At 32.7% G+C, this 11,718-nt stretch overlaps 1 protein-coding gene across 6 annotated transcripts in view; it reads left to right on the forward strand.

Moving 5' to 3' along the window:
• The window catches only part of LOC141453628 (uncharacterized), a 95,326-nt gene that overhangs the window by 31,721 nt on the left and 51,887 nt on the right, over positions 1 to 11,718 (forward strand). For 5 of the 6 annotated variants that reach the window (XM_074127070.1, XM_074127071.1, XM_074127072.1 and 2 more), the window contains exons 2-4: positions 4,747 to 5,103; positions 9,675 to 9,761; positions 10,821 to 11,036. In XM_074127070.1, the coding sequence (XP_073983171.1) occupies positions 4,747 to 5,103; positions 9,675 to 9,761; positions 10,821 to 11,036 (660 nt within the window). The remainder of the gene's footprint in view (positions 1 to 4,746; positions 5,104 to 9,674; positions 9,762 to 10,820; positions 11,037 to 11,718) is intronic. The other variant, XM_074127074.1, reaches the window with a different exon arrangement.

Below are 11,718 nucleotides of genomic sequence, written 5' to 3' on the forward strand. Positions count from 1 at the left end.
AGACCGACTAGTCATTGCCGTCTGTCATTGGCACACCTCCTTCCTCACCCTCCTTCAATCACAAGTGTTACACATTGCCTTCCTTCTTGGCATTAACTGCACATAAAAAGTCCACTGATTTCCATTTTATCGCGTATTTTCTATAAATTTGGCTATATTCAATCTAAATTCATGTTGCCCTTCTGTCTATTATTGTCTACAAAATGTTTTGCTTTCCTTCTAGAATACCGAAATTATAAAATTGCAGAAAGATACAGAATAATAAATTATGTGAGCCCATTATCATGACTTCCTCTTAATCCAGAAATTAATATTTAAATAACAAAATTTTAACTTTGAATCTGCTGAAAGTTTGTTGTCCTTATTCCTAGATAGTGTAGTACGTCCAGGATAAATTGCAGTCAGGTTTAACTGAGTGTGTCTGGTTAAGTTTACTGCCCGATAGAAGTCCTTTTCCATCAAACGGGAAATTATGGTTTACAATAAATTTAAGAGTTAAGACTGATCATAATTCAACTACAATAAAATAAAACCTTCGTTAAATCAATCGTGGAAATGGAGAGTTTAATTATTGAGACTTATAAATCTTATTGAGACTGATAAGAATGGTGTCACCAAGTGAGCAAATAATATTGCAAACAGTTTTAATTATACGGCTTTTTAAAGTTCGTGTTAAGTGTGTTTCGTTAAAATGTTTTGTAAACTTGAATAACGTATCTTCATAAAATTCTTCGTTGTTGACTGTTGATTTACAACGGAAATTCATGCAAAGCGGTTAATGTCTGCTGCTGCATTTTAAACAGTGGACAACTTAAAAGCCTGGTCATCCTACTCTAACAGATTGTCTCATCAGAAATTGCACTTTATAACAAGAATTATATTCGAGAAATTTTTTTGCAATTCGGGTTTCTGGATGAACTTTCTTAAAAGATGACTAAAAACAAATGCAAAAATGAATTTCCTCGTGATGTTTGAAGCGCTTTAAAGGAAATCAAACTGATTTTGTTAGCCGATTTGTTACCGTTGGTGTTTGTGATTTCACTACTACCCGCCAGAAACGAAAGGAGACTACTTAGAAAAGTAAATCCATTTTTGAAATAAAGAAACAGTTTTTTTGCTGCAAGCATAGAGTACCTTCACTCTTAAATGTGGAATGTTAAAATTTGAATAAATCATGAAGCACATTTTGTTCTCCGGTTAGGCATATTAGAGACAATATTTTATGGATTTTTTTTCTTATTTAGTAATAGAAGGCCTAGATAATGGCTGACGGTTATTGTGGGTCAATTAATTCTTTTATGTGTGCTCAGCACGCTTACCTTTTAGGTTTGGTAGGCGAAGATGGTACTGGCTAGGGGGTTGTCTAGGATTGCAGTCTATTACTTGTACAGAAGAATATTTCTCTTCTGAGGATTTTATTTTCATTGCAGTTACTTTTGTAAATGGGGTGAAAGTTTCCATAAATATAAATCTCCAATCCCTTAATCTGCAAAATAAGTTATACAAGAATGTTTTGTGGGTAGAACTAAGTGAGAAAACGATAGAAGAAAAGAAATTTATTACAATCTACATAATAAAAAAAAAATCTGCAATGAAATTTAACAATTCTTGTTTCGCTTAAGAATTTTATCTGGATCCGTATAGATATAAGTTAGGAATGACCCTAATAAATATCTTTCCAGTCCCAATGCTCCAAGGGTCGTGGTTTGCTCCAAATTATATTCCAGGACTGATGGCGATTGGATCTTCAACTCTGGCCCAGATTATGCTCCAATGCAGCCCAGAAAAAACTGATGTCCTTTTAAAATATTTTTCAGATTGATAAAATTGCAAAAATTTCGAAATCATCTTTTGTCGGTAATTATTTTGAAGTTCCCAAACCCCATTTAGATATTCAAAAGATTTAAAAGATGAATTTCACTTGAAATCGAGAGCCAATTATGGTTCTAAAAGGGGGTAACCCTGGAAATTCTTTTTTAGATGTTTAATAAGGGCCTAGCGCTAGTCCCCACGGTAGTGTTGTGAGGTTACATGGAGGTGGTCTTGGTGATGTCCGTTTTAAGCGAGTGGTTAAGGTCAGAGGGTATTGTTTCCAGGAGTGTACTCCACTTGCACTGCTAGAAGGGGGTTGTTGGATTCCTCTCAACTTGGTAGGCGCAATATGCGTGTACCTGCTGAGCAGGGAGTGAAAGAGCAGGTCGGAGAGGGGTCTGTCAGCTTGTTGTTAGCGCGTCTCTTCAGGGTGTACGCATTTAAGTACGTCGGGTTGGCTCCTATGTCATGAACACAAGTGCCGCCTCATGCCACCGTCCCCATTCATCTTGTTCATAACCAAATCCTTTCACAACCTCCACCATGTGGCGGCTAGAAGCTACAAAGTACATACTACAAGTTCCTTCCTTTCACGCAAGTACTTTATTAGAATAAAACGGAGAGAGAGAAAAATGACTTATTACGTTCATCACTTAGTGTCCTTAAAGCGCTGTAGCGCTAACCATATTTAAAAAAAATCACTGCTAATTCCTGCATTCCATTCCTCATACTGTGATGAAAGCTTGTGATTACGGCGCGTATAATACCCGTCATTGTGCTTCAAAGTCATATCTACATCGGTGCACTGGCAAGAAGTTATTCGTTGACGTCAGTAAGCATCGAATGTAGTTTAGAAAAGTACTTTCTTCTTATTTCTCAGAGAAAAATAACAATATGTGAGAGTGGGAAGTGAATATGGTCGTTAGCTTACATTGAGCCACCAACGGTTTTATCAAAACTTTTATTAATAATCAAATTTATGTTCTAAAAGAATTATTTCACTTGTGAAGATTGTTAAATTAAAAAACAAATCAATTCTTTACTTCCTTCCCAAACAGCACACTTTCACGCGGTGAAATTTATCTTTATGATTGAAGAAATTGTTTTCTATCTCATCTGGATAATGATTTAAAATTGATAAGTGTTAAAGGAACATTTGCATAAGCTTATCGGCTTTATTATTATTGTACATTATTAACAAACACATGCATAATATTGTAAGTAAACTATAGAATTGTAAAACTTCTATTTCCTTCGATTTCCTCGACTACTTTTTATTAAATAAATAAAATGGAATTTAAGTAAATATTTTCAATAGATTAGAGGGAGAAGCGGATAATTTATTAATATCCAAGTAGGAGATTTAGCGAAAACTGGTTGTGACCGGTCAGTTGTTCTAGTTGGGCGGTAGAACGGGTGTTGTAGAGTTGTAAAAGAGATGAGGACGATTTATGTTGCCACGGCCAAAATTCTTCTGGAATTCTCCCTTATACACTGTTTAAACTCATTAAATTCATTTTTGCAAATATAATTATACTGTCGGCTACTTCTTTTATTATAACATAAAATATCATGTACTAGTTGCTGTAATTCTGCTAACTTTGCAGAAAACCTATTTCTATCATAGGTATTAGTTGCTCACTTTAAGTTAGTCACCCTAGTTGTGTTGTCTTTAAAACGGAATATTAAATATTTTTTTAAAGAGAAATATTCTTAATTGATAGATAGATGAAGTTTCATTTAAAATATAACACACAAAATATACAACTTGTGGAAGTATATGTAAATGCTAATGGTATGATACTCTTCCCACTGTTATTTAATTGACAGTTTTAACATAACAATTACATCGGGGAGATAATGTTAACGAACAACCTGTGACTTTAGAAGTACATTAAGGGGTGAAAAATTACATTATATGCTTAATGCGTTTGCGAGGTACTTTTTGCGATGTATCATGGACAGAGATTGGCACAGTTTGAATTTTATCTGGTGGATTTTATCTAGTAATTTTCATTAATCGTAGTGTCCGTAACGTTCTCAATGTGGGAAATGATTTAACCGAAGATGTAGATAAAAGAAAATGTACAAAATGATATAAAAGAGCATGTACAAAATATTATCCTGTAAATAAAGAAAACACACATTTAAGAAGATTTAAGCTAAGAGAGGTAGAAAGTGACGTCAAAAAAGGTCTTTTAAAACTGCAGCTGCTAATACACTGCAACTTTAAAGGGAAGACGACCCGGGGGACAGGGTCAGTTTTCTGACGTTTATCATCCAGCCAAGTTGCAGTATTTCGTGAGTTAAACTCTTTATCAATAACTTCTGAACTTTAGCTCTGTCTGAGCTTTGAAATTTTGATATCTTTATAGTTTGGTTAACAAACTTTTAACCATATCAATTGAAGGGAAAGTACACATGTATTTCATCCTTTGACAAATCTTTCTTAATACGTGCTACCACTGCATTAAAAATAAAAAAATAATCTCTTAGATTTTAGCCGTCGTAGCACGCATGTTTATTTATTATATATATATAAAAATAATTTGTGTTATGTATAGGTACGATTGCGTTTGTTAATAAAACTTCTGCAGTATATTAATATTTTACTTCTCACCAACCCAAAAAATAAAACGTTTAAGATCAAGTTTCCTATTATAATTAAGGTCTTTGTGTGATCTGTAGAATACTATGGTTAGAAGAAGATTGTTGGAATGATTTTCGAGGAAATAGAAAAATAAAAAAACGCTTCAGTAGATGGGCAGATCTAGCGGAAAAATTTTGGCAAGCCTTAGAATCAAAATTTAATTTTATCAAAAAACATTAAACCGGATTTAAGCTGTCATCTTAGACTTTGAGTTACTTTCCTGTTAATTATTACTTAATTATCTATAACTACAATATCTATTAATTTGTTCTTCTTGTTCACAGGGATTTCTTAATGGTGAGACAATTGACAAATGGTCGAGAGTTGGTGCAAGCAATTTACACTGAGGGTAGATTAGTCGATTGTGATCTAAGTTCACATAAAATTGAAGCAGAACAAATAGAAGCTGAAATCAATCATATAATGTCAACTGTAAATTCTACAATAATCCAGATTGGCCAGACAAATGTAAGGGATTGGCCAGCATTTAGCAATAGCTCATCCATATATAATAGGAATAGCAATTCGTCTTGGCAGGTTCCAAGAGAAAATTTAAAATGGCTAGACATGAATAGATTAACCAGACAGTGTTTAAAATCCCATGACAGAATTATTAGCTCTATAGTGAAATCTAGAAGTAGGTGAGTGTATTTAAATATTTTTACTAAGTAATACTCTTCGTTTTACTTTACTAAAATGAATTTTAACCAGTATTTAACAAAAGTTCATTTAAAAATGTATAATGGTAATGATGCAAAATGGACAAATTTAATTAAAGTTAATCAGTTGGAGACTGTTTTCAGTGCATGTGCCAATAATCATCCTAATTAATCCCTTAATATTAAAAATTTAATTTAATTTTTAACCAATACTCCATTTGTATAGGGAAATACCCTGAAAACAAATAATAATTATACTTATACTTATTAACCCCCTAAGGAAAATTTTGATACACCCTTTTGGTATCACCTGTACAATACTTTGGTTAGTTAAAGTATTTGTTATAAAACAGTGAGTAAAACATGTTTTTTATTCTACATTAAAATGATCACTTTCATCAAGCTAATAATAATAATTTAATAATATATATATATATTTTAATGATTTTTAACTTTACTTGGAGGAACAAATTAATAGGACCTAGCGCAGTCAGAATAGTCAGAGCATCTCTTATCTTTTCCTTTGATTTACATCCAATCCTTCAGCTATTTATGAAGACTCCTACCATTTGTTTTAGGTTCCTTGTAAGAAAAAATAATGGTTCTTTCTACATTCTCTCATATGCGATTAAAAGCACAGCTTCTTCACTGTCTTAGGTTTAATGATTGTCCCTACGTTGCAGAGGAAACAAAATTTCAATTTACTTTTAGATCAATATTCACCCTTGTTAGCTAATCAATTTTTTTATTACAATAAATGGTACGTTTTTTAGATCGTTAGGTTTAGATTGTTTAAGGAGCGCTTCGTAAATCAGTACCTTGTTGATTAATGTCAGTTTTGATCTCTCAAGTTTTGGTCTAGAAGCAAGTAAATGATAATTTTGAAGAGTTTTTATCCTTTGAGGCTACCATGTGGATCGTACATCAGAATTTGTTTTTAATAAACCGATTCTATATCAACTTTCTGAGGTTAACCTTGGCGAGGTAGTGTGTGAAATTTTATGCTTCTTTTTTAGGTTTTTAGCTTGATTTAGATTTAATTTTGCACCTAAAATGCAATTTAGAGTTCTCTTTAATAACAACCCTTATATTGTTTCTTAATATCACTTTAACTTAATCTAAGTAATCAAAGAATAGTTAAAATAAAGTCTGATTTGTTTGAAAGAAAGAGAAGTGAAATTTATAAATTACTGGTTCGTGTAGATAATTAATTAATGGTTTAGTACTTCCCTTTAGTAGTTTATCTGTCAATGTCGTTGATTCTACCTGAAATTAATGGACAAGTGCTGACTAATGACATGTTATGTTAGCCTGACCTGATTTAAGAACATGTAAACATTAAAGTCCTGCTCTTCTATTGAATTTTATATCTAATTTCAGCTGATGAATTTCTGTCAACAAGTTTTTATAGGAGATTGCTTCTTGGGCAACCTTGTCCTTCCTTATTGCCCTAAATCTAAAGGGCTGGTGGGGCGGGTTTGTTGTAAGTGGGATTGCAATCCCGCGGTAGCTGCTTTTGATTTGTTAAAAAAAAATTTCATAGTAAAGTATGTGATTCCGCCCCTGACGACAAGATCTAATTTCAGTCCCACCTGAAAAAATTGGCTCAATACTTTACTACTTTATTTTCACTAACTTTCTACGGCTGACCTCTCAAAGTAAAATTTATTTTTTAATAATAGGTAGCTCCTCCAGTTCCTAGAACATTTCAACGCCAAAAAAAACACGTATAACAATAAAATGCTATTACTTATGAAATGATTGATATTCCAACGCCTGGGGTCTGTCTATTCGGGAATATTCAAGTTCCCTTTGAATGTGATTGCTGAAACCACTCTTCCGAAATACTACATGCTACCTCAGTCTGGAATTCCAGGTATATGGTTTAATATCAATCTGTTCGTTATAACGCAAGCATCATTATCTCTTGGAATGAGTTAATGGCAGAACAGTAGATTGTTCTCATGTAGCACTTTAGCGGAAAACTTCTTTTATGAATATCGTTATTGTAGAAGGTTTAATGGAAGCTCTTGGTAGGAAATTTTAAAAGGTGGGAATCGTCAAAATTTAGTCGAACATTTAGAAGCTGAGATGAGTACTGAGTTAAGATGTATACTGAGGTACTGCGTTTAATTCCCAGTCCAGACCTTAGAGTTTTATCGAAGGTATAATAGGATAAATTTAGAGTAAATAATTAGTCTCCTCCGATCAAAACACTTGGGGAGATAGCCGTAAAGCTCACCTGAGTAAGCATCAGTTTACTTTTGTTTTTAAAGTGCGACAAAAAAAATAATAAAATCGCTTCAACACAGTCGCATTTCCATTCAACAGATTTTAGCCGAGACCTTAGCGACAGAAGCAACCAAAATACCGAAGTCTCCAGAAAAGAACATATCAATTTAAACCTCTTGCTCATTCACATTTATGAGATATTCTGCTACACTTAAAACATTGTTTTCGAATTCAGTGGAGCTCAAAACCATTGGAAATTAATTTAAATGTTTGCAATACTTTCTATCACTGATGTCCTCTAAAGATTTAGTTAAAAAGTTTCTTATAATATACTAAAATTTATGAGCTCTATATCGTTTTATGTTTAGTGCTTTAGTACGTACATTTTGAGTGTTTCGAGGAGTGGAATGGCGTTAGAGTGTTTATTCTCTTGAGGAGATCTGATCTAGTCAGTAGGTACTCATGTGACCATGCCCTACTGTTCAGCTCACTGGAGACCACCTGTTGCAATAGTACTTTCCGTCCCGTACGCCACAATACAACTCCCACAATTGCCTCAACGGTTCGCTCTCTACTCGGCTTCTCTTTTCGGAATTTGAACATTATCTTTAAATACAAACGTCATATCTAACAAATAGATCGAAATCACGTAATTAAATCAATAGAATTAATTAAATATTAGTTACAAAAAAATAAAAATACACTAAATGAATATACGTGAAGACGCGAAGAAGAAGAAGCGGATTAAAGAGGCCGAAACAAGGAAGTTTCGCTGCTAGCTAGTGTATTGGCAAGCTATGTAGTGTATATAATTATATATACATTGATAATTGTGTGTGTGCTTGGTTATAAGGCCGGCGCCATCATTACAGAAAATAGGACGGCATTTAAGTTATTATTGCCACCGTCGGCTTATTTTTTGTTTTATCTTGTTTTTCTCAGTTAAAATATATAATCAAAATAAATCTACAGTAAATATTTATTTATCTACGTTAATTTTCGCTAACTTTTAATTTTTAATTTCTCTTTGGATTTTTTTTTTTTTTTTTTTTTTTTTTTTTAAGTTTGGATGTCACGTTGCTTTTCCCATTTGCAGCAAAGACTCCATTATGCGGCCAGAAGTAAACCTAAACTTTAGATTTCACTGGCACATTACATATTAACTTGCTGATAATATTTTTGCTCACAATTAAATGAAATCTACAGTAGTTCTGTTGTGGTAGAAAACGAGTGCTTTTAAATTACATTTCAAGTTAATTGCCTTCCTTAAAAATAATTTTAAGACGTTAGAAACTGTTCTGTAATGACTGCTACTGGAATTTTGCTTTAGAAAACAATTGTCTGGTGTCACCAACATTGAGGTTTATCACGAATTTCCATTTTGTAAAATTTATGTCACTTTTTTTCGCTCTCCAAAATTTACTGCTCATTGCAAATGAATGTGGAACAATCTCAGCCTATCAAACAAGATACTGTATGGCTCTTCACCAAACAGCAGATTATAGATGGCTGGCTGAGTGATCAAAAGGAGAGCATCTATAGTGCCGGCAAGCATGTAATGACGTAGGAAAGACATGCAATAAGATCTCAATGATCACGGCAACGCACAGGATGCCAAACCGACAGTAAACGTTGATAATTCCTTCAGCTCGCTTACGATTTGGCTGCTCATCTGTAATCATAATATAGGCATGATTGGCCCAATTGTGCTTCGAAAATTTTGTTTTTAATTTGAACATTTTTCAAGCATTCTACGACCAACTTTAATTAGTGAATTGACGAGCGAACTAAGGAATATACACTAGCAATTATTGCATTTCAGTGGGACATACTTTTTTTTTAAGTTTGGTTCTTTTTTTTAGAATTTTTTTTCTTGTTTGTTCTAAACAGAATCTATTTTATTATTCTGAACCATTGTGCTCAACTGAAACCGGTTTTATCTTATATCATTACTTGTATAAATAAATATATATATATGTATATATATCAGATCTCAATGATATATATATATATATATATACGAGTACAAATCAGCTTGCAATGAAAATTGAGGCAATATTAAATACTAGATGCGGAGTGTGGTTTGAAAATTATAAGCATTTTAGTAAAAGAGACTTTGTTGGATCAAAGTGTACACCTTTATATCAAAACTAAAATGTTCTAAATGTATTCTTTTTCAGTTACTAAAAATTCATCAATTTCTGGATTAGCGCTTTCATAACATTCTTGTTGTTTCATTAATTCAATCCCAAAGGCTAAATTTTATTAAAATATTCTAAATGTCATTATTAATTTTTTTTTTTTGTTTTGCTTGGATGTAGGCGCTCTTTGTTGAGTATAAAGCCTAGCCGACATAGCAGAGATAGAGTGCAAAAGGGTCGGCACGATCATTTAGCAAAAGGCCAAAAGTGAGTATCTATACAAATTTCCTATTTTCGCATCTCTCACTTTAATTTATATTTTCGTTATTATCACCTTCGAAATTCGTGTCACACTGCTCTTCTTCTTAAACTAACCACTAATACTGTAAATATTAGTTATGTTAATAAAATAAGGGTGTCTTTACTTCTCTACAAATACAAAAACCACCTATTATAATATATTCCTTTCATCTATTATATTGTTGTTACAAGTCTATTTTCTCCAAACTTGGAATGTATACTAAAATGATATTTAGCCTCAATGGCCCTGTGAGAGTGAGAATGTGGTGTGTTTAAGTTTTCCTATGGCTAAACAATAGTTGCATGAACACAATAAATTTCATGAAGATTTTGTTTATCTCGTAGTTTGAAAGATGTGGACTGTCTAACATATTCGTAGAATTTTTGAATGCTAATAAATACTTGTATTTGCATCATAACTTTCATTTCACTTGCTCTTCTGTTTAAATATTAAGTACTCTCTTTAGCCAGTTTTACTTTAATTATATGCTAAGTACATTATTTAAATATGACCTAAGAGGACGCATTGTGAAGTATGAGTTAATTTTTACTTCTGTTGAAGTAAAAACTACAATCTTACTGTTTTTTTTCTGAATAGTTTTTTATTTACTTAATTTTATTTAATTAACAACAATCATTTGAATTATTGCTCATTATATGGTTATTAGTTTATTTCCACAATGTTGTTTTACTATAGGCCAATAAGGTGATTCTTTGTCACATTTTGAACAAAGCATTTTGCTTTGCTTTGTTAATTCAGAGCCCATTGTTTTCTTTTACTAAAAGTTCATTCTCCTCTTTGAAATTTTGAGCACGAGTAGCCTGCGCCGAAGTAACAAATGTACCTAAGCATGAAATATTTCATTCGGAATTATTATTTCTATAAAAAATTAGACGAGGCTGGTCACTTGACCAGTACTTTACATGCGAATAAATTGAAGGGAGAGATACGAAACAAATAATCTCCATAGACAAAACAATTATGGAAACTAAATCAAGTTTCTTAATCTCTTGTTATTTTTGAAGGGTTTATTTAAAGCAAAAATTCATAGCACCTGGTACCAATTGGTGCGGCCCTTCAAATCGCGCTCTCAAATATGGAGAATTGGGTGGATTTTGGCAGACAGATAAATGCTGTAGGAAGCATGATATGTGTAAATTAAGTATTCCGCCACTTAGAAAAAAATACAGCAGCATGAACACTGGACTGATTACTTTGAGCCATTGTTCCTGCGATCGAAGGTGAGCTAAACTCATTTTAGTTTTTTTTTGTTTTTGTTTTTGTTTCTGTTTGTGTTTAGTAATCAGGTGGGCGATGGAGCCAGATTCCTGCACCCTGAGTAACACACGCATTTTTTTTTTGGTCATTTTTCTTTCTATTAAATTTTAATTTCTCACGTGAACACATATTTAACACTTTTTCGATGGAAACAACACTTTTAATATATTCCAATATTGGCATGATATTGCTGCCCTTTGGTAGCAGTGCACCAGAATTGGTATATTCCTTAAATTAACTGATCTATCCTAATAATTTTATCAACTATTTTGAAAATAACTGGAATCATTCGATACAATTAAAGAAACTTTAGTTTATTTTCTACTAGTAAGAGTGTTTTGCGATTTGTTTTCTTAAAAAAAAGAATACTGGGTTTCTGCTGAGTAAGAAGTGGTAACAGAAACCTTTTATTTAGCGAATGATCTTTTTTTTTCGCTCATTCTTTGTGAATATGTGATTGAACGTTTGTTCACTACTGTTTAATCTGTTGTGGAATACTCACATTTGTTCAGACGGGACAGTGAGCTGTATGAAGGGACAATCTAAGGGTCGGCATCTGGATTTCGCTTCTGAATCTTCTGAATACTGTACTAATCCCTTCTTACATGAATATTGGTTAAACCAACTATGCTAACTATTGGTTAC

The sequence above is a fragment of the Rhodnius prolixus genome, unplaced genomic scaffold, assembly GCF_049639745.1.
Source record: "Rhodnius prolixus isolate KJV_2025 unplaced genomic scaffold, Rpr scaffold_3, whole genome shotgun sequence".
Taxonomy (NCBI): Eukaryota; Metazoa; Arthropoda; class Insecta; order Hemiptera; family Reduviidae; genus Rhodnius; species Rhodnius prolixus.